This window comes from Symsagittifera roscoffensis, chromosome 2 (genome assembly GCF_963678635.1).
Source record: "Symsagittifera roscoffensis chromosome 2, txSymRosc1.1, whole genome shotgun sequence".
NCBI lineage: Eukaryota > Metazoa > Xenacoelomorpha > Acoela > Convolutidae > Symsagittifera > Symsagittifera roscoffensis.
Window position 1 is genome coordinate 82722169 of NC_087063.1, and position 18487 is coordinate 82740655.

Below are 18487 nucleotides of genomic sequence, written 5' to 3' on the forward strand. Positions count from 1 at the left end.
AAATCTCAGTTTTTAGCTAATGTGAATACCTAATTGAATCATTAATTTTCGATTTACTGATCTGGTCCGCCCGTTTTCGGTTTACTGTTATATCAATTTACTGACCTACCAACCAAGTTGTTTAAATAATGCAAAAATTGAACAAAACTGTGCCGTGAATTGTGTAATTTTGATTGGAAAAAACTGGTTTCACAACACAAACTTTGCGGTTTCTTTTGTTCATATTGCAAGCGAAAATGACAATTATTAACTAAGTAATTCACAGAAATTTCTTCACTACAAAGTAATAACCTCAACACAGCGACGAAGATCCACTTCGCATACAAAACCAAAAACATAGTAGAAAACACTCATCTTGTGTCACTTTAACTCAGTTTTTTTCTGACTACTTTCGCAAACTTTCCCTCAACACACTTATTTATAGTCAATAAAAACAGTTCTTGTCTGTCATATTGATAGCATTAAATTGCCTGACTCAATTGAATTTGAATTGAATTCCGAGTCGGATATATATCATGCGTCAACTATCTTTGATTAAACAAGCTCAAACCGCAAAAATTTACGACAATCGACGCTGGTGGAACACTTTTGTAATTTCCAGCTCCAGTGCTTGATATCTTTCAGATGGTAAAAGAAAATTTTTGTAACATAGGCGCTACGCGCAATACACCGAAGGCATAGAAACTGAAGCAAAAACCAAACAACTTGAACAACTAATAATTGAAGAATAACAGTTCTAGAACAAAAAATCGTACTAATACATGTATACACCAAAATTTTGCTATATCGAGAAAGAGCCTGAAATAACAGTTCTAGAACTAAAAATCGTACTAACACATGTATAGGTTAAATTTTTGATATATCAACGAAGATCATAAAATAACATTTCTAGAACTAAAAATCGTACTAACACATGTATACACCAAAATTTTACTATATTGACAAAGAGCCTGAAATAACAGTTCGTGAGCTAAAAATCGTACGAACACATGTATACACCAAAACTTTGCTATATTGGCAAAGATCATGAAATAACAGTTCGAGAGCTAAAAATCGTACTAACACATAAATACGTCAAATTTTTGCTATATTGACAAAGATCATGGAATAACAGTTCTAGAGCTAAAAATCGTACTAACACATGTATACACCAAAATTTTGCTATATTGACAAAGATCATGGAATAACAGTTCGAGAACTAAAAATGGTACTAACACATGTATACAATAAAATTTTGATATATTGACAAAGATCATGAAATAACAGTTCGAGAACTAAAAATCGTAATAACACATGTATACACTAAAATTTTGATATATTGACATAGATCATAAAATAACAGTTCGAGAACTAAAAATGGTACTAACACATGTATACGCTAAAATATTGCTATATTGACGAAGAGCCTGAAATAACAATTCTAGAGCTAAAATCGTACTAACACATGTATACACCAAAATTTTCCTATATTGACAAAGAGCCTGAAATATTGACAAAGGACCTGAAATAACAATCGTAGAACTAAATGTCGTACTTACGCATTGTAGATCAATTTCTATAGCTATAATAAAATACAAAAGATTGTGTTTGTATGTGTAGCAAAACGCCTCCTGTTTTACACCTAATACAAGTATACACAGACCAGTTAATTGAAACTACAGTGTACCTATTACAAGTATACACAGATCAGTTAAACTAAAGAAACTGTGTACCTAATACAAGTATACACGATCAGTTGATTGAAACTACAGTGTACCTAATACAAGTATACACAGCAGTTGAAATAGAAAAACTGTGTACCTAATACAAGTATACACAGACCAGTTGATTGAAACTACAGTGTACCTAATACAAGTATACACAGCAGTTGAAAAAAAACTGTGTACCTAATACAAGTATACACAGACCAGTAATACAAATAAATAAATACATACATAAATAAATAAATAAATAAATAAATAAACGCAAAACTGAAATGTACAAATAATTAAATTAACATGAAAAAATATATATCTCATGAACAAATAACCAAACAAACAGACCCATAATATAAATAAATGAAAGTAAATGAATTAAATAAATACACATACATAAATAATAAAAGCAAAACTAAATGAAAGAAAGAATAATTAAATAAATATAGAAATAAATATCAACAAATAAACAAAACACACCTGATAAATAAATAAGCAATAAAAAAATAAATCAATACATAAATAAATAAATAAATAAATACATAAATGAATACATAAATAAATAAATATATAAATAAATAAAAGTAAAAGTGAAATGTACAAATAATTAAATAGACATGAAAAAAAATATATGAACAAATAACCAAACAAACAGACCCATAATATGAATAAATGAAAATAAATAAATGAAATAAATACACATACATAAATAATAAAAGCAAAACTAAATGAAAGAAAGAATAATTAAATAAATATAGAAATAAATATCAACAAATAAACAAAACACACCTGATAAATAAATAAGCAATAAAAAAATAAATCAATACATAAATAAATAAATAAATACATAAATAAATACATAAATAAATAAATAAATAAATAAAAGCAAAAGTGAAATGTACAAATAATTAAATAGACATGAAAAAATATATATGAACAAATAACCAAACAAACAGACCCATAATATAAATAAATGAAAATAAATAAATTAAATAAATACACACGCAGAAATAATAAAAGCAAAACTAAATGAAAGAAAGAATAATTAAATAAATAAACAAAACACGTGATAAAAATAAACAAAAATAAATATGTACATACATAAATTATAAATAAATATAAGCAAACTAAACATAATTAAATAAATAGAAGAACAGATAATTAAATAAATAAAGATGAACAAATAAAGAAACAAACATACGCAATCACGTGACATAGCGCGATATAGTCCAGCCCACATGATAATTGATAACTGTGGACGTTATTTGTCGACACTTGACAACAGACAACATTAATAAAAAAAACCCGTTACACGATACCATAACACCTTGACCAAAGTCTTCGGTGTAATAAAAAACATGACAAAAAAAAACAACACTCCCAACTAAAAGGAAATTCATTCCTGAAAAAAAAAATACTCCCTATAAAAAAAGGAAGTTCATTCCATTCATTAATACAAAAAACGTAAATTTATTCAGCCAAACTGAAGATAAAAGCTACCATGGAAACAAAAAAAGCATTCAAATAGTATGTCCGCAATTAGTAAAAACCGTTTATTCTTTGCTTCTTGATTCAGTAACACTTCAAAATTTGATTGCACCTTCAGCTTGTGTTCAAATGAATGAGTACTAGCAGAGCCTCGGGAAAACATATTTCGATATTGCTGGAATGTAAAATTTTTCAACAATTTGTTATCAATATTTATTTTGAAATATAAGAAAACACTGATTTAGTTCGAAACATGAATTATAAATATGAAAACCCTGAACAAGTACAATCTTTACAATCTTCTGTAAGCACCATGTTTGCAGAATATGAAACAAATCAATTAAGATTGCTATAACTCATACTATAATCAATAACTCTGTTATCTTGAGTCGACCCTTGACCTGGTTTTCCGTTTCGTTGTCTTCTCCTGCACTGGTTCCAGTCCGACAGATGAACTTCTCCGATTCTGGTTCGAGTTTCCGGCTGGAGTTGCGGACTTGTTGTTCTCGACCGAGGCACTTACCGCAAAACTCGACTTGCGATTTCCGACTGTGCTAATACTTCGCTTCTCGGGTTTGACCGAAGTAGGCGCTTCTGACTTAACATTATCAGCCGACATATGGCTAGCTGTATCGGCTCTGCTGCTTCTCGTGTCGTTATGTTTATTCACGTCTAAGCTATCTTTCTTCTGTGTGTTTTTCTTCTCAGTGGTTCTCCTAATTCTAACTCGCCCACTTCTGTTGGATAAATTACTCGACACTCTACTTTTCGTGTCTTCATTTCTGTCTAGCTCTAGCCTCTCTTTCGCTCCTCCTTTTCGGTCTCGTGATTTCGCCGCTTCAACACTTCGCTCTCTTTCTCTGCTGCTTCTTCGTTGCAACGACCTGCTCGCAAACATGTGTTGAAAATTCCTGATTTTACTTTCTTGGTATCAAAGCTCTTGCTCTTGAAATTTGAGATAACATCCACTAGTTTCTCATGTAGATCAAACGCATTTCTTTTTGTATTGCTAAATTTAGGCAAAAACAATGAGCTTAGAAAAGTGTCAATGAACTCAAGAAAACCAAAAAAAACTGATAATTTTTGAAGCATTTAAAAAATGTATATATGGCCTCGAAGCTCTTAGAACTTTATAAATAAAAGGCAATTTCTATTATTAAAGGCAATTTTTTTTTATAAACAAACCCACTTAAAAAATTTGGGCCAATTGATAATGTTTTTTGTATTCTACTGTGAAATCTTATAGCTAAATGCGGCTTTCGAAACTTCCCGTTTTTTCGAGCAAGTTTTTTCGCCGTCGAGCAACACAACGGCGAGCTTCGCACCACTTGCGATGCAACACAAAACAGCACGCAAGCTAGCCAGAAAAAAGACAAAACTAAAAAAAATATCCGAAAACATTGAATGAGTTCTTTTATATTTGTCTCGAATGCGGTTCCGTTTGAGGAAATATACTGAGAAACACAATGGCCAAAGTTGAATGAGTATTGAAGGAAAAACAAATTTTAACAAATGGCAAATAAGCAGAAAAACTTGGGTAGACGGCCGTTGAACCAAAAAGCAAAGTTTTTGATCTAGAAAAAACTCTTAAACTTGAAAAAGGAGAAACAAACGATGAGCTCAAACTCGAAAACAGAGGTGAAGCAGAGCTTCGCACCACTTGCGATAAAAATAAATGAATGACTCTCATTGAAGCCGACAGATCTCGGTATTCCACACTTGATATATTATAAAGCAATTAATAGTGATTTTGAGCGAAAAATTAACCGAAAAAAATAAATCCGATTTGTTAAAGCTTGTTAGTGGCAAGCGTAATAAGTACAGCAGGCTGCGCAACCAAAATAACTAAGGTTTTGAACGAAGTTAATAAACAAACTAGAAAGCCAAAAATTGATATTAAAAAAAAAAGGGTTTTTCCCTTTACTTGCGAGTTAGCTTGGAAAAAAGAAGGTTCGTACTATTACACTATACTCGCAAGTTCGCTAGTGTGGTAACATAAGCCGAAACCATTTAGGCCGAAGAAACAGTAACCCAAAAAAATAAGCCGAAAAGTTTTTTTTTTACAATTTGAAGCGAACAATAGAAAAACTTCAAATAGAACGGCGGTTTAAAACGCAGACAAGCACAAAAACTAACTTTCGGCCAAATATTCTATTAGAATACATCTGCCAACAGCTTCCAAGATGGTTCAACAAACTTTGTTTGATGGCCTGAAAATAACCTATATTCCGATTCGATAATGCTTGTTAATTGCAAGCGTACAGAAATCAAAAATGAATCGCGCTTAATCAAATTTGAGAGATAAAAATCATTACCCTTTCTTAACACAGCCAACAGACAGTTGGAAAAGTGTCAATAAATGGTACAAAATGAAAAAAAAATGGAACGATTCGTGGAACGTTAAATTGGAACGTTAATAGCCCGAAATATACCGCGCGCTAGAAGTCCCAAATTGGCCAAACTGGTCCAATTGGCAGTCTTTAAACTCCCATAACTTGACAAAAAAAGATCACAAAAGAAATATATATTTTTTCAAAATTGAGCTCAAGACAACAATATCTTTCGAGCGCAATAAAAACCCGTCAAAATTGCTAGTTAAAAACTCGAAATTTGTTTGGAGAAAAAACCATCCCGAGCACAAATATTTTGTCACTTTCTTCGAAAGTCGGATTAATAACTTTCCATCAAACACTAGCAGTCAATCAATCAAACACATGAGACATCAAACAGATTTCATACACTCAAGGTCATCCATGAAAACGAATTAATAAAACTTCTATTTAAATAAATGTAAGATGAATGCTCATTAGATTTCAGACAAATAACAGGACTGCTCGTATCAAGATGAAGCCTTGAATGTTCTGACTGCCCTTTAAAGTCTCTGGAGTAGAGTTCACTTTTTAAACCAAATTGGATACTTTTTCAAAAAAAAACATTTTTTTTTCAGATTTATTTTCGTGAAAAACATCCTCTTACATGCAATGTAAAGTATAAAGGAATATAATTAGCATAGAACAAAATTTAAATAGATCAAATAGCATTCCTCATTTCAAATTGGAACGATTCATGATACGGATTAAATCTCCGCTACCGCGGTAATGCCACAAAAAAATTAGCGCGTTAATTATCCCAAATTGACCAGACTGTCAATCTTAAAACCCCATAACTTCCCCATGTGAAATGTCGTTTTAAATTTGGGCACAAGACAGAAATACCTTTCGGCTGATATAAAAAAATTTCGTCAAAAATTGCTAGTTAAAAAGTCAAAATTTGTCTGAAGAAAAAAACCACCGAGCACAAATATTCCGTTACTTTCTTCGAAAATCAGACTGCTCCTTCATTGACTCAGTTAGAAAAAATCAATGAACGCAATTAAACAGAAAAATAACTGACTTGTTCGAAAGTTTCGAATTTCAAAGAAAATAATAGATGTCCTTACAGCTCTTTCAAATTCAAGAAAAATTTATGACTGACACCTTTTTTGATAACATAAACTAAGTTTGAGAAAACTAAATCAATAAAAAAACTTTTGTTAAATCTGAAATTAAAATCCAATTTCGAAATTAGAAATAGAACACGTTTTCTGTGACCTGCGCACTTTTACAAGGAAATCAACTGAACTTAAAAAATGACCAAAGTCAAACCGCGAAAAACCAAATTTGAGCGCGAAAAAGTTTTAAGACTTTTCTTGAAAACAAAATTATCACGAGCTATATAAGAGTCTTCACTACGTTCATTGACTCTTAAAAACACTTTTTAGTTTAAGCTCAACTGACCTGAAAAGTTTGCAGGTTAGTTCAATTAAATTGGGTCTATTGCTTAAACACAAAAGTAAAACGTTAAAATGAGTCACTCTGGTGGATGATAGACAAAACAGGAAGTATTTATGGCCATTTTTATCGAAAATAGAACTTGAGGAAATTGAAGTATAAAACAAGACAATTCTATCGCATGATACCAGAACACATCCTTAAATATATTTCTGGGGACCTAAACTCGACCGTAAAAACCGAAGCAAGGTCACATTTTTCCATTATTTGGCAACCAATCCGGGCAACAACATGACTGACCTGTCGGCTCTTGAATCTGAATTAGTTTTTCTGCTCTGGTTTGATCTGTGATTACTTCTTTTTACTCTGCGTTTCGCAGAGGATCGTTTACTCGAGGCCTTATCTGCTGGTCCAGGCACTTCCAATTCGCTTTTCTTCTTAGGAATAACTTCCTCCCTTTCTTCTGGATAAATTGGATTCCCAGTAACCACAGGTACCTATTAACATAGCCAACAGTGTTGGAAAAGAGTCACTGAAGGCAAGTGCACAGAAAAAAAATACTGACTAGTTTTTTGAAAAGTCTCAGCAGTCGATTTTCTAAAATAGATGCCCTTAAAGCTCTTTTTATTTCTAGAACAAATTATGATTGCCATTTTTTCGATAAAATTAACCCAATTTGAGAAAACTGGATCCATAAGTAAAACTTTCATTTCGCTGGGAAATTCGATAATTAAATTCCACTTTCGAAACTAAAAGTCAATCACGTTTCTCGTGATACTTTCACTTTTTCTGTTCGATAGTGGAGTTTGCCTTCCTTCTAACAAAGGAAAAGAGGTGAACTTCAAAAGAAATCAAAAATCAAGCTGCGAAAAATAGATTTGAGCCTGAACAATTTTTTAATGACTTTTCCTGAAAAAAAATCATCGCGACCTATATAAAATTCTGAATTGCGATCATCGACTCTTAATAAAAGTTCGAAGTCTTTTTATAATGACGCATGCCAGTAGCGGTTTTGTGGGGGGGGGGGGGGGTGGGGGAGGGGGGACGACTCCCCCCCCCCCTCCCAGCAGGGATTCGACCCCCTGCCGTCCCAAAGGGTCCCCCCTTTGTACTGTTTTGAGATATCCATTTTTGGCTGACTGACCTTAAAATGTTTCTAAAGGCGCCAACCTATAATTTAGAGCGGGGAGCGCGCGCCGAAAAAACGCAAGTTTTTGGTCGAAATTTTCCAAAAATTGCCTTAAAACGCTATTTTTGGCCTGTTTTTCAAAATTTTGCCTGCGACTATATATATAGTCTTTGGTGGTTTGGGAGAGCTCAGAAAATCAATTTGGTCGATATAAAAAAAAGGTCGACCAATTTTTTTTTGAAAATCCGCCCCCCCCCTCGAGAAATTCCTAGATCCGCGCCAGACGCGTGCCCTTTTTGATACTTCATAAAGAGTTCTCTCATCGTTTTATTATCTTGTTTCAAATCCTAATCAATAATCATTGATCATTTAAATTCTTTTTGCAAACATGCCATAATAGTTATTAAGAGTTATTCAGTCATGCAAAATTAATGGTGAGGTCAAATTGAAAAAAACTACCTCGTCATCGCCGATATCGATGGAAGTTTCATCTGGCACTGTTTTGGACTTCTCGGTCAGCAAATTGTTCTGATTCTCTTGTGAGCCATTCGAATCCACCACAATTTCAGTCAATCTGAGCTTATCTTTCTCAGGTTCGTCACTTTTTCCCATATCCTTTTCCTTTTCCACATCCTCTTCATTGTTTTTATGGGTGTCCTTCTTTTCATAATCGCCTTTTTCTTTTTTCGAGTTTTCTTTAGTCTCCTTTGGCATAGTTTCGTTCGTTTTTGGTCCAATGTTTCCTTTTTTAGAACCAGAAAAATTCAAATCATTGCTTGTATTCGCATTAACCTCACCCGTCTGATCAAAACTTTCATCATTTTTGGGAATCTCTGCTTCAAATTCTTCGTCGTGTCGATACGGAGCAACTAAAGCATACTTTGCCAGATCTGCGACCGTCGGATCCGAAATATAGAAATCTTTTACCGCCGAGAACACTTCATTTTTGTTTCTCTTCCGTCTCTTCGCCAAATCCAGATTTTCGAATATTTTGATGAATTCAAATTCATCAGTCTTCTCAAGTTTAAACACTAAATACTTCGGATAAAGTTCTAACAGTTTCGAATCGGGAAACAACTTTTCAAACGCTTCGAGAACTTTCACAGTGGCATTTGGTTCATTTTCGAGAAAAAGCGTAACGAGAAAGAAGCTTCCTTCCAACTGTAGCATATGCTGTCGGTTCCCTCTGAACCTAACGCCTTTGTTCGCCAAAACCATAAAAGAATCAATTAAAGGTTTGGACTCACTATTCCCGATATTTTCCATGACTCGAGATGTTATCATTAAAGCTTTTGCTGATTTAATTTGATCCTGCAGCGCATTTTTGATCAATTTTGCGGCCTTGGGCGAGATGTCTGAAAAGGGTTCGTCAATGATGAGAATCTTAGAGTTTCCTATGAGTGCGATCGCAACTGAAACTTTTCTCTGTTCATCTCTCCCCAATCGCCAAATAGTTTGCTTTTCAACCACTTTGAGGTCCAGCGCAATTAGAATCCAGTTCAACATTTTCTTGATGTGTTTCGAAGTGATGCCTCTAATCCTTCCATAGAACACTAATTCCTGTCTAACTGTCAAATCAGGGTGCAAACCTTCGTTGTCCTCAGCGCAGAAACCGACCATCTTTCGGTTTGCATTTTGTCTGTAGAACTTTATAAAATCCTTGCCTGTAATCAAAACTTTCCCACTTGTTACATTAGTTTTTCCGCTTAAAATATGCGCAATTGTACTTTTCCCGGAATCGGAGTCTCCGTAGAGACCTAAACATGTCCACGGAGGAATCGAGAATGTGATGTCACGAATCGTAAAATTGGTCTGTTCCTGCTTTATGCACTTTCCCTTAATACACTTCCTTTTTGGTTCAGTGTACGCTTTGCTCATTTTTTTAACATCCACTACGTTTATGTTGAAAGTTTTCTCTTCTTGAATCGAATCATCAAAAATATCTCTGACTCCAAATTTCATGGCACTCGCTACACTTCGATTTTCACGTTGTCTTTTCAGCTTCGGCACGTACTCAATTATCACCACTATAGCCGAATAGACTACTGCATCAATTAGCAGAAACAGAACAAAGAGTCCAATGCCTCCCATGGCCAACATTGAAACATCTTCATCGTAACGAACTTGTTTGAACTGCACGTAATAAATTTCAAGCAAACCTCCACAGAGACAATACATAGGAGTCATCATAAAGATTGGTTTTATGTACTGAGCCCAATCAGGGGCGTTGGCGTCTAGAAACATTGACAACCCCGTTAGACAAACCCCTTCGACGTAGAAGATAGCACACGTAATTGTCATTGCGATTCCAGGTCGAACAAACAAAGGAGTAAATATATAAACGGCAGGAAAAATAGCGAATCCAAACATAAATAGAAGTAGCAACGCAGCGGGTAAAAAGGTGACCTTCGAGACAATAGCTAAACCGACTATGCAAATGATTGCAGGGATCAAAAAGGCAACATAATGAAATAAATAAGTACTGAACCAGTATACGAACATGTTTAACCCACTTATAAACTGTAAATGTTTGGATCCCGTTACGTTTTCGCAAACCAGCAGGTAGAGAAAATAACTCGGCACTAGACTGAACACAAAAGCTATGAATGATATTAACACTAGAATCGAAAAGTATTCGTATACGAATCGTTCATCTTCGTAATAATAAGGAATCCATGAATGCAAACTAGCTATGATTCCATATTGGTTCGCAGCTTTATCAGATGAGACTTCCTTAATAGCTCGCAAAATGACATTATTGATACTATTTACAGCAATTGGAAGAATTTGAAAGGCTTTGTTTTCCCACCAAATGGTAACTGTATCTTCAGTGAAGTACTGATAATGGTTCGAGTGGTTCATAAAATCACTTGACCAGCCTGAAGCTGTCTTGTTCAAATAGGGCGAAGTTAATAAAAACTTTTGCACAGCTTCGTGAGCTTTTCTCGAACTTTTAATATCGTAATCTTTGTATGGATTCGAGAAAGAATCGTCCAATACAAAACCGAACATCATTTCGAATCGCAAATCCATTCGAGACCTCAACACAAAGTCTGCGATATCGTATTTACCCATATTCAACAACGTATCACCTGTGCTTAGCTCTTTTTCGGTCGGTTTATTTTTCGGCTCTTTGCACTTGGGCGGTGGCCCATCAGCTATTGAACAAATCAAGTCAACGCCTCGTTTTTGACGCGATGCAAATTTACTCATTGGATGCTCATTTTCATCACGCCCAATTGATAGTTTAATTTTTGAAAGGAACGTTGAAAACTTTTCACACATTACAAATTCACGCCTGCGTCTTGAAAACTTTGAGTCTTCATCCGTTTCGTCACAAAAATTAGACGCATCTGATTTTATACCACTTACACATGCAGTTGAAAAATACGGCTTGTCTGTGATTCCTTTCGCTACCTTCCCCATAAAACCCTGTAAATCTTGGATATTTTTTGCGAACAGAACTAAATTGTCGTCTCTATACTGCCAGGGGTATAATTCCAATTCATGATCTTCTGCCCATTCGCCTTCTGTCGTAAATCGAAACAAAAGAACTCCTGTGATCATTAAGCATATCGGTACAATTAGCAGAACTACTAACGCACCAATAGACAAAGTCGAGTAAAGATTCTTCAAGAAAACTGCTGCAAATTGCACTAAATGAAGTTTTGCCGTTTTCATATCAGGAGTATTTGCCTTGTCTACATCCGCCATGTCGAAAGTTCTGTTCATTTCTCTATTATCCGGTTTCGCGTTTAGATCCACCAAGTTTGGCGAACAAGAATTGAGTAACACAAATTCAGTTAGGAGCAAAGTTTCTCTGTTTTTCGTCAAACGGTCTAGCAAATAAGCGAGATCTCTTCCGTGCGCTGAAGCTTTCGACAACCTGTATACAATTTCCATATCTTCGTCTCGCACCATTTTCGAATCTTTGAAGTTTTCGGCCATGAAACGATCGATTCCTCTGAGATAATGCTCATTTGCTATTCTGACATTTGGTGGGTACTTTCGATACAAAATTATTACAGGATCCGAGTTCAAAATCTTCCTGATAAAAGGCGGACTCCCTATACAATTCATTCCACTCGCCGAAACGACCACGATTTTGTAGCTCAGTAAAGCTGCCTCGTTGCAATTACTCGTGGCTATCAACATTGATTTTTTCTCGAGCGAAAACAGAAACGACAAAATTTCTCGTTCACTTTTCAGTGTAACATTTCTTGAAGGCTCATCTATAACTATGATTTCAGGATCACTCAAAACGGACAAAATCAGCGCAACTTTTCGTTTGTCATCATACGTTAAATTTGACAGCCAGGATTCAAGGTGTTTTGATATTTTCAGGCGTTTTAAATGATCTTCACTAGCTTGACGTACTACAACTGGGTCCATATCTTGAAGCGCTCCATAAAACCATAAATTTCGTCTTACTGTCAAATTGTCAAACAGCGGTAAAAACTGAGGGGTGAAACCGACTTTTCGTGATATTATTTTTGGCTCCATTATCTCACCCTTAAAATACACAGATCCCGTTTTGGGCTCAATTAGGCCACAAACTGCCAACAAAGCACTCGATTTCCAAGTTCTCGGGGTGCCCAAGACGCTTGTTACTTGACGACTGTAGCAATGAAAATTGAACAGGTAAGATAGATTCGGTTCCTTTTTCGTATTACTCGGGTACTCAATCCGAACATCAAAGAGTTCTATCGGACGACTCGGATCCGGCTGGTGATCTTGGATTCTAGTTCCTGCTACACTTTTTGCCGCTCCTCGAATCTTGTCGTCTTTTTTCTTTTTACATTTTCTGTGCAATTTACGACAGGAGAAAAAGAATCCAGGTTCCACAAAGTGCGGTCCTGGAAATGCCTGGTTCAGATACATTCCAACTAATATATACAGTATTGCATTTATGTAGAGAAGAAGGATTCCATGTCCAATTGAGAACATGTCTGGAAAAAGTGGGCTCCTGAAAAGATTCACCCATTGGCCCCCGACTCCATAATACTCCCAGAGTACAAAATAGAACACAATGAGTCCCATCGTTATATTGTGGAACAATAAAGAGGCCACAATTTTCATGGCTCCCCCCCAAGATCCCATAGCTAGAGGTACACAAGGTAAATAAGAAAAGAGGAAAAAGAAACAAACTGCTACTAGCGCTAGTTTTGAATCGTAGAAACAAGTCGAGACTGAAAGTGTAAAAGCGAGAGTGGTCAATAAATAAGATGCGAAGACAAAAATAAGTAAGGCGATATCGGTTTTCGATAAGAGAACGCATGTCAGAATCAGAGGTACAAATATAATAATACCCAAAATAAGGAACCCTGAAATCGCCCAAGAAAGCCAACGGACTGCTGTTTTGGCATTGTAAAAACACAAATAAAATTTAATTCCTGATTCTTTTTCGTAGACAATGAAGTAGACAAATAAGGAAACTGTTATAAATAATGACACTACTATTGCTGTGATCAGACTAAAGAATAAATAGTTAACCGAATCTGCAGTTCTTGAACACACTAAATAAATTGGCGTCGGAAACTGTTGCACCAATAAGCCGACTTCTCTGTAATCCGAACCTGATTGCACTTTTATTATCGCTTTTTCCACTAAGTCCATCAAGTAAATTTGACCCGAAGACAACTGCTTTAAATTGCGCTCAGGGTCTGCTGAAGGCGTGTAATTCCAAGGCCACTCGTAAAACAGATAAGTTGGAAAAACGAGATCCAAGCTGAACCTTAACTTATACGAGACGACTTTCGGTAACTTTTTATTCTCCACATTTTTAAAGACGACACCGCCCAAAACTCTCCCTTCTCTCAGATCTTTCTTTCCCTTCTCAACCATCTCTGATTCACTTTTGAATCCTTCAACCAGTTATGTCCATTTGAACAAACAATATAAATTAAATTTTAGTTATTTCAAATATTTTTTAAATGAGGAACACGAGCTAAGAAAACTTAAAATAAGAAAACATATCGATTACACACTTGCGATGAAACACAAACATGAAAAAAACATTAGTCGAAAAAAAATTAGACGTTGAAAAAAACTAAGTGAACCTAAGTTCTCTTTTGTCTCGATAAAAACAACTACGGGTCCAGCTAAAGCTGGAGGTACGTAATTGGTATTGAATGAATTTCGCGCTATACTGATGCGGAACGAAAAATGTGCTATCAAAAATTGGACTTTGCCTGAAACCTTAGTTGTTTCTCTACTGAAATAAGTGAGAAGAGTAAGAAATTTTGAGAATCAATTTTCCCAAGGACATAAATTTCTCATACAAGAAATTAAAGAATCGCCGCTTCTGCAGAAACAATTATCCCAACCCGTTCTTTCAATAGAACTTTTCATCTCAGATTTGATTGTGTAAAATTTCACGCAAAAAAATAGGTTACCAAAAAACGGTCGAAAGTTCTAAAAACCGTTCACCGCTTACCAAAATCCATAACGTTTTTCTGCAAAAAGCAAGTTATGGTCACTTAAGCAGAGAAGATTTCAAAAGCCGGGTTTCTCGATTGAACACAACCTGAGAAGTGGGAAGATAGTTTTCGCGTAAAGTCAATAAGTTAGCAAAAAACTGTCAAAGTTTCAAAACTTTGACTTGTTTGAAGGCCTAAAATTTTTTCTTAAGCAATCTGGACATGGAACATCATAAAGGTAGGCTTTCAACAACCTATTCATTCGATTTATTCTATAATATCAGATTTGTAAATTATGCAGAAACGTTATGCAGAAGAGATTCACGGAATCTGTAATTTCGAGTTAACCCAAAATCTTAGATTTGGGAGGATAGGTTTCAAGAAAAGTCAAAAGCTTTTTAAAAAAAACGTCACAAAAACAAAATTTTACTTTTGCGAGGGCCTAAACTTGTAGAGTCAAAAAATTTCGCCGTAGTCGCATATGCAAATGAGCTTTCCGAAACCCGTTCTAAGAATTGAACCCAAAAATCTCAGGTATGGCAGGGTAGTTTTCGAGAAACTTGAAAACGGTCGGAAAATGTGACTTTTCATAGGGCGATAATTTCTTGTAAACAACTTTTTGTTAGTTTCAGCTAATGCAGAGGAGCTTCCAACTATCTACAATCTAGTTTCTCGCTGAACCCACAAGATCAGATTTGAGAAGTTAGTTTTCGAGAAAAGGTCGAAAGATTGAAAAAAAAATAGTTCATAGCCACTTAAGCAGGGGAGCTTTTCAAAACAGTTCAATTCTTTGAAACCAAAAACTCATATTTGAGAGCGGTAGTTTTTGAGAAAATAAAAAGAAATCAAAAAATTTGACTTAAATATTCTTTCACACTTAATCGAAGGATGTAGACAGATGTCAAGTAAAAAAAGACTGTTAGGGAGTACGCAGGCAGAAAGAGGAGTTGAACAATCAGGAAAAGTTTCTGAGAAGAACTAAAATGTTTGCAATAAGTGAAAAAATTTCCAAAACGAAAAAAAAAATTCAAAAAACCGATTGGAGAAACATACAACCAACTTAAAGAGTGCGGAGAGGAGTGCTAAGATTGAAACGCTTATCTTGTGATTATCTTGAAACGGGCCAAAATTAAGTCATTAAAAATAGGAAAAATATAATGCAAAAATAGGCCGAAATAATCTTGTTAGCGATACGAAAAAACATAGGAAATACGAAGTCAAGATAAATAAAACACAGAGGCCAAGTTGCACCTCGCATACACACGCAAAAATATGACCGATAACGCTACTGTGAAAAACTGAATGAGTAAAACTTTGAGTTCTCAAAATTTCTTAAGTGACGCAGGCCAATTATGACACATTAGCAGTACTAGTCAGTTTGAAAAAAAAGTACCAACTAACATGCCTCAATTTATAGAGCGGTAATAACATGAAAAATTTAATTGTAATGAAACTAAAATGAAAAATTATTTGAATTTGAAACTTTTTTTGTGAAAACCATCCCCCCACATACCGTATTAAGTACAAAGTGATAAATTTCGCTTCTAGTAACAAATAAGTTATGGTTAATAAACTTTCTTCAACCAATTTGGATCGATTTCTATGACAGATTAAATCTCCGCTTATGCGGTAATAGCGCGAAATATATCGCGCGTTATTGTCCAAATTGGCCAAAACTTTTAAGCCCCCATAACTTTACGCAAAATGATCACAGGTAAAATATCTTTCCAACTTTAAGCTCAAGACAACAATACTTTTGAATGATATAAAAAAACCCCATCAAAAATGGCTAATTAAAAAGAAATTAACTGAAAAAAAAACAACCCGAGCACAAATATTCCGTTACTTTCGTTACGAAAGACGGAACAAAAAATATCCTGTGATAAAATCCTTAGCATTGGCTGTACTTATTAGCTGGTTATTGATCAAAATGAAAACTTTCAAAATGGTCACATTTCATCGCAACAATATTTGCGTCGCAAAAAAAAAATTTGCGACTTAGGTTGGAAAAAATATAGTCCAGACTATAACAAAAGCAAAGCGTAGGCGTAAAACAAACACTAAAAACAACATTAAAGAAAACTGCGCGCATAAAACAAAATAATTCCAAGATGTGACATCTAAGCCGACAACATATAAGCATGCAAATAATTGGGCGACAATTTTATTTGAAACAGAATATTGCCCGTTTGAAAAAAAAAACAGGTCATGATCAGATTCGAACGCAGGAGCTTTGCTGTCCCAGGAATATTCGTTAACTCCACGCTAAGTTGGCCGGAAACGCTAAGAAAATTGAACGCATTAAGAAACAAGGTAGCGATGAGTCCAGACGAGTCCTGTGTACAAAGTTGTTTACGGGAAAAAAGCCTAGTACCCGATTGCAATACCCTTGCTTATCGCAAGTGTTAAAACTCAAAATGAAAAAAAAAATTAAATTGCAAAAGTCTGGATAGGCCAATTTACCGTTTCGAAGCACTCATATGTTTTCAAAAAAGAGATGGTGAAACGTAACCATTTTACAGAAAATTTCAATTTGAACATCAATTTTTAATTATTCAAATGGAAATCACTACCTTCAACTCTCGAAGTCACGAAACAAGCAGCTATGCTTTTCAACTTCTCCAAGAGAACTTTCGTACTTATAGCTATAACTCTCCAATTCGAGATAGGTTGATTGCTTAGCATGTTGTATCGATTCGCATTTTTGACTAGAAAACCGGAAAAGGGTTCGGCGACACTTACAAAATGTTCGGCAGTAGCTATCACTTGGTCGTAATTGTCCAGAAATGTCGTAATATCATCAGAAATGTCTTTTATTTTGTCAAAGAACAGTTGGACTTCTTCCATGATTGCATCCGTTCCTTTGTTTTTAGGCGCGTAATATATTTTACCAAACAGAACAGGCTTGTTGTATTTGATCCAACTTTCACCTTCAGCTAGACGCCAAGTATTCAACATTTCTCGACACTTTTCGTCCAGTGTTGTGTCTGTTTTGTAGTAGGAGTAAGATGTATATTGCGAAGGAACTGCTGTGAAGTCTTTGCCACAGAAAAGAGACTCTAAACAAAATCAAATGCTTATAAAATTTCATTGTTTTAAAAAATTCGGACAAAAACCAATACTTTCAACACGTTCAATTCAAAAAGGATTAAGTTTAGACGGTAATATTCAAATTTTGATTGCATCCGGACTTCTGCATTTGGCATCCGGAACTTTTACAGGAAGGCAAAGCTGCAAGCACAAGCAAAATGGAGCTTTAACGTAGCAAGAAACCAAAAGAAAAAATGAGCATTGAAAAATCAGAAACATTGCCCGACTACGGGATTCGAACTGTAAACCGCAGGATTGCGAAGCGAACATCTTCAATAATTAGCTAGCTGCATTATAGAGTTTAGCTGCTCAGGAAAGACAAGTCGCTCTAACAAAAACTTCAGAAGTCCCGGATAATCACATGCTAAACATTAGCACCGAAGTTGAGCATTTATTAATTCAGAAAAAGAGCTCGTACTAATTTATAAACACTTGGCTTTGAAGCATCCAGTTACTTTTCAGTTTTCGAAATTAAGGCGACCGGTTTTCAAAAATCATTCAATGCAAACGCTTGGTGCTAACTCAAGCAATCTGAACTAATGAAACATAGCCAGCAAACTTTTCATTTTATTTTTCAAATTCCGAAGAGAAAACACATCAGATTAACGCTCTTTGAACTTCAAGGATCTTTCAAGATTGAAACTTGTTTCGCTATAACTGACCCAATCAAAGAATATCGGATTTAAAGGAAGCATTTTTATTCCGCTGGGAAATTTAATAATTAAACTCCACTTTCGACACGTTTTTTGACCTCAATTTATTTTCTTAAGTGGAGAGTGTTATTTGCTTTCCTTTTAGCAAATGCGTTGAATTGAAATCAGAAAGATGAGAAACCAAACTCAACTCAATGCATGAAATAAGACAATAATCAGAAATAGTTATCAACAATTGTAAAGA

At 34.9% G+C, this 18487-nt stretch overlaps 1 protein-coding gene across 1 annotated transcript in view; it reads right to left on the reverse strand.

The window, feature by feature from the left end:
- Window positions 1-3340: 3340 nt before the first annotated feature.
- Window positions 3341-18487, reverse strand: part of LOC134840022 (phospholipid-transporting ATPase ABCA1-like) — a 28163-nt gene continuing 13016 nt past the window's right edge. The window contains exons 4-7 of the mRNA XM_063855649.1: window positions 17074-17559; window positions 8541-13945; window positions 7253-7449; window positions 3341-4066 (exon numbers count right to left, since the gene is read on the reverse strand). Of these exons, the coding sequence (XP_063711719.1) occupies window positions 3562-4066; window positions 7253-7449; window positions 8541-13945; window positions 17074-17559 (6593 nt within the window). The 3' untranslated portion in view covers window positions 3341-3561. The remainder of the gene's footprint in view (window positions 4067-7252; window positions 7450-8540; window positions 13946-17073; window positions 17560-18487) is intronic.